The sequence below is a fragment of the Metopolophium dirhodum genome, chromosome 2 (assembly GCF_019925205.1).
Source record: "Metopolophium dirhodum isolate CAU chromosome 2, ASM1992520v1, whole genome shotgun sequence".
Lineage (NCBI taxonomy): Eukaryota > Metazoa > Arthropoda > Insecta > Hemiptera > Aphididae > Metopolophium > Metopolophium dirhodum.
Window position 1 is genome coordinate 31,841,869 of NC_083561.1, and position 2,637 is coordinate 31,844,505.

General features: G+C 29.0%; 1 protein-coding gene across 1 annotated transcript; it reads left to right on the forward strand.

Moving 5' to 3' along the window:
- Positions 1-995: 995 nt before the first annotated feature.
- On the forward strand, positions 996-2,231 carry LOC132938889 (uncharacterized). Its single transcript, XM_061005879.1, has 4 exons — positions 996-1,062; positions 1,135-1,668; positions 1,749-1,843; positions 2,202-2,231. The coding sequence occupies exons 1-4, from the start codon at positions 1,047-1,049 to the stop codon at positions 2,229-2,231; spliced, it is 675 nt and encodes a 224-aa protein (XP_060861862.1). The 5' UTR covers positions 996-1,046.
- The last annotated feature ends 406 nt before the right edge of the window (positions 2,232-2,637 follow it).

Consider the following 2,637-nt stretch of genomic DNA (forward strand, 5'->3'; position numbering starts at 1 on the left):
TCGGTACTGTTCCGTTTGTGAACGGGCGAATAATAAAAATATAGCGGAACCAATTCACAAATGTTTTTTGAATTGGAATAAAGCATCAACGGCAATGGAAGCGGACGGAATAATGGAAGGATTTCTGAACAGCATGAGTATGCGTGGTTTAAAATATAACAAATAATATAATAATTGGTAAATTATATTTTTCGAGAAATTATATTTTCCACTTTCTATATTATATTAATTATATTTTTCAGGCGACGGTGACAGTAGCGTCACCAAACGAATAAACGAAGTTATGTCGTATGGACCAGATTTCAAAATCAAAAAAATCGAATGCAGAAATCATCTACTGCGAAATTATATGACGAAATTGAGTGCCCTTTCAAAAAGAACAGAATATCCCGTTATCATACGTAACTTTATAATAAAGAACATTCTGAGATTTCGGTCTGATATTAGGAAAGCAGTTAGATATTATTTGAGCACGGATGATTTAACACTTCAGCAAAAAACAACAGGTGAACTAAAAAAATATATCAAATTTTATGAATATTTTGGGATTACCAAATTTATACACACACAAATATATAACATTTATAAAACTAAAACTATAATATAATAACTAACAATTATTTTCATTACACATTTTTATAGTTATTTCATATTTTCTTGTTTTTAATTTTGTCTGAACCATTTTTTTAGAGCTTAGAAAAGACATATCAAACGCTCCATACCACCATTTGGGTCAACACAACAGTTGTGCTTCATACTTTTGTACGGGGCCAAAAGTTGGTAAAATAAATGTTGTTCCGGAGGCAGAAATATCAGGTTTTATGGCTGAATTCCGAAACATTGTGTATAGGCTGCAAATAAACTCTGATAGCTTGATAGAGGATGTTGATAACAACCCATGTGAGCAGTTTAACTCCCTTATTAATAAGCATATTGGAGGCAAGCGAATTAATTTTACACAATCTAATAATTATCAAACACGGGTCCATGCTGCTATTATTGCACATAATTCAGGAAACTACACACGAACTATAAACAAGAAAATTATGCTAAAAAGCCCCGGTAAATTATTTAAAAGTATTTATTTATACATAGGTGCCTGTACATTGTAATAATAAAATATATTTATAATAGGAAAATTTGCTAAAAAATATTCAAATAATATTGACCGGATACGAAGTAACAGAACAATGAGACGACGAAAACTTTTCGCTGATGGAGTGGTACGATCCAAACCGAAAACAAAATCTAGTGCGCCGGACAAAGACTATGGCTTAGCAGAGCCTTTGGATGACCTTTTTAGTCTCAGCCCAGAAGCTTTTGCTGAAAAAAAAACAGCATTTTTAAAAAATCTGGATGATGTCGACATAGACGAGGTTGAACAGATGACGAGAGGACAGAGTCAATGCGATGCATGGAGAAACGAGGGTCGAAAAAGATTAACAGCGTCTAAGTTTGGAGAAATATGTAAAATGAGAGAGAACACTAGCTGTAAAATCAAAGTCCATAACATTTTATATAAGTATCCGACAATGTGTAAATCAATGAGCTATGGTATTGAAATGGAGCCTCATGCTAGGAGACAGTTTGAAGAACTGAAAGGGTGGGACGTACGTACTTGTGGTTTGTTTATTGACCGAGAATTCCCTTATTTGGCTGCAAGCCCTGGTAAAACTAAAAATTATTTATTTTTATTCATAATACTGTTTTTAAATTTTAACTTTAAACATAATATTGGATTGTTCAAGATGGATTAATAGATGATGATGAAATACTAGAAATTAAGTGTCCATTTGTAGCAAAAGATACAAAGAGTGCCATTGAAGCAGTGGAAAATAAATTGGTAAATTTCTTACTATTATATATAAAACAATACATTCTTTACTTTGCTTAAAATCGAATAAGTTTAAATATTTTATGGAAAAATATGTACAATTTTATTAATTAACACATGCTATAATTTAATTGATAATACATAGTATATAATCGCAATGATGTTTTTAAATTTCATATAATTGTATTTTTAATCATATTGCACCATCAATGAACAAGGCAATATTTTACTTAAAAAAGACCATATATACTTTTACCAAGTGATGGGTCAATTACGGGTAACAAAAAGAAATGTATGCTATTTTGTCATACACACGCCCAATTGGACTAATGTTGAAAAAATCTATTTTTATTTATCTTTTTGGCAGAATAAAATGGTCGATAAACTAAAATTGTGAGTGATTTAAACAATAAATGTTTAAATTTAAATATATATTATTATATTTTATATATATTATATTTTTTTTAGGTTTTATATTGAGTGTTTATTACCCGAGATCATAGACCCTCTATATGGAAAGCGAATAAGTATCTCTGATATAAGAAAACCGAAACATATTTTAAATGCAAAAAAAAAAAAATTAACAAATTATAATAATACTTCTGTTAAAATTATTAATGTTTTTTTATTTGTATAAATATTCCATATTATTATAGGTATTGTGGCAATAAAACCAGCAATCAAAACAAAATTGTTTTAATTTATAATACCTTTTTTTTTTTTTTAAATAAAAAGTAATATGTTTCTGTTCAAAAAGAATTGACATACCAATATAGGCAATAAGTAATATTGTAGTTTTAGAT

What these genes read in the sequence shown, in the direction of transcription:
- LOC132938889 (XM_061005879.1), top strand. An exon ending in TTATTTGGCTGCAAGCCCTG is followed by an intron (nt 1,669 to 1,748) that starts GTAAAACTAAAA and finishes GGATTGTTCAAG; the next exon opens with ATGGATTAATAGATGATGAT. An exon ending in AAGCAGTGGAAAATAAATTG is followed by an intron (nt 1,844 to 2,201) that starts GTAAATTTCTTA and finishes TCTTTTTGGCAG; the next exon opens with AATAAAATGGTCGATAAACT.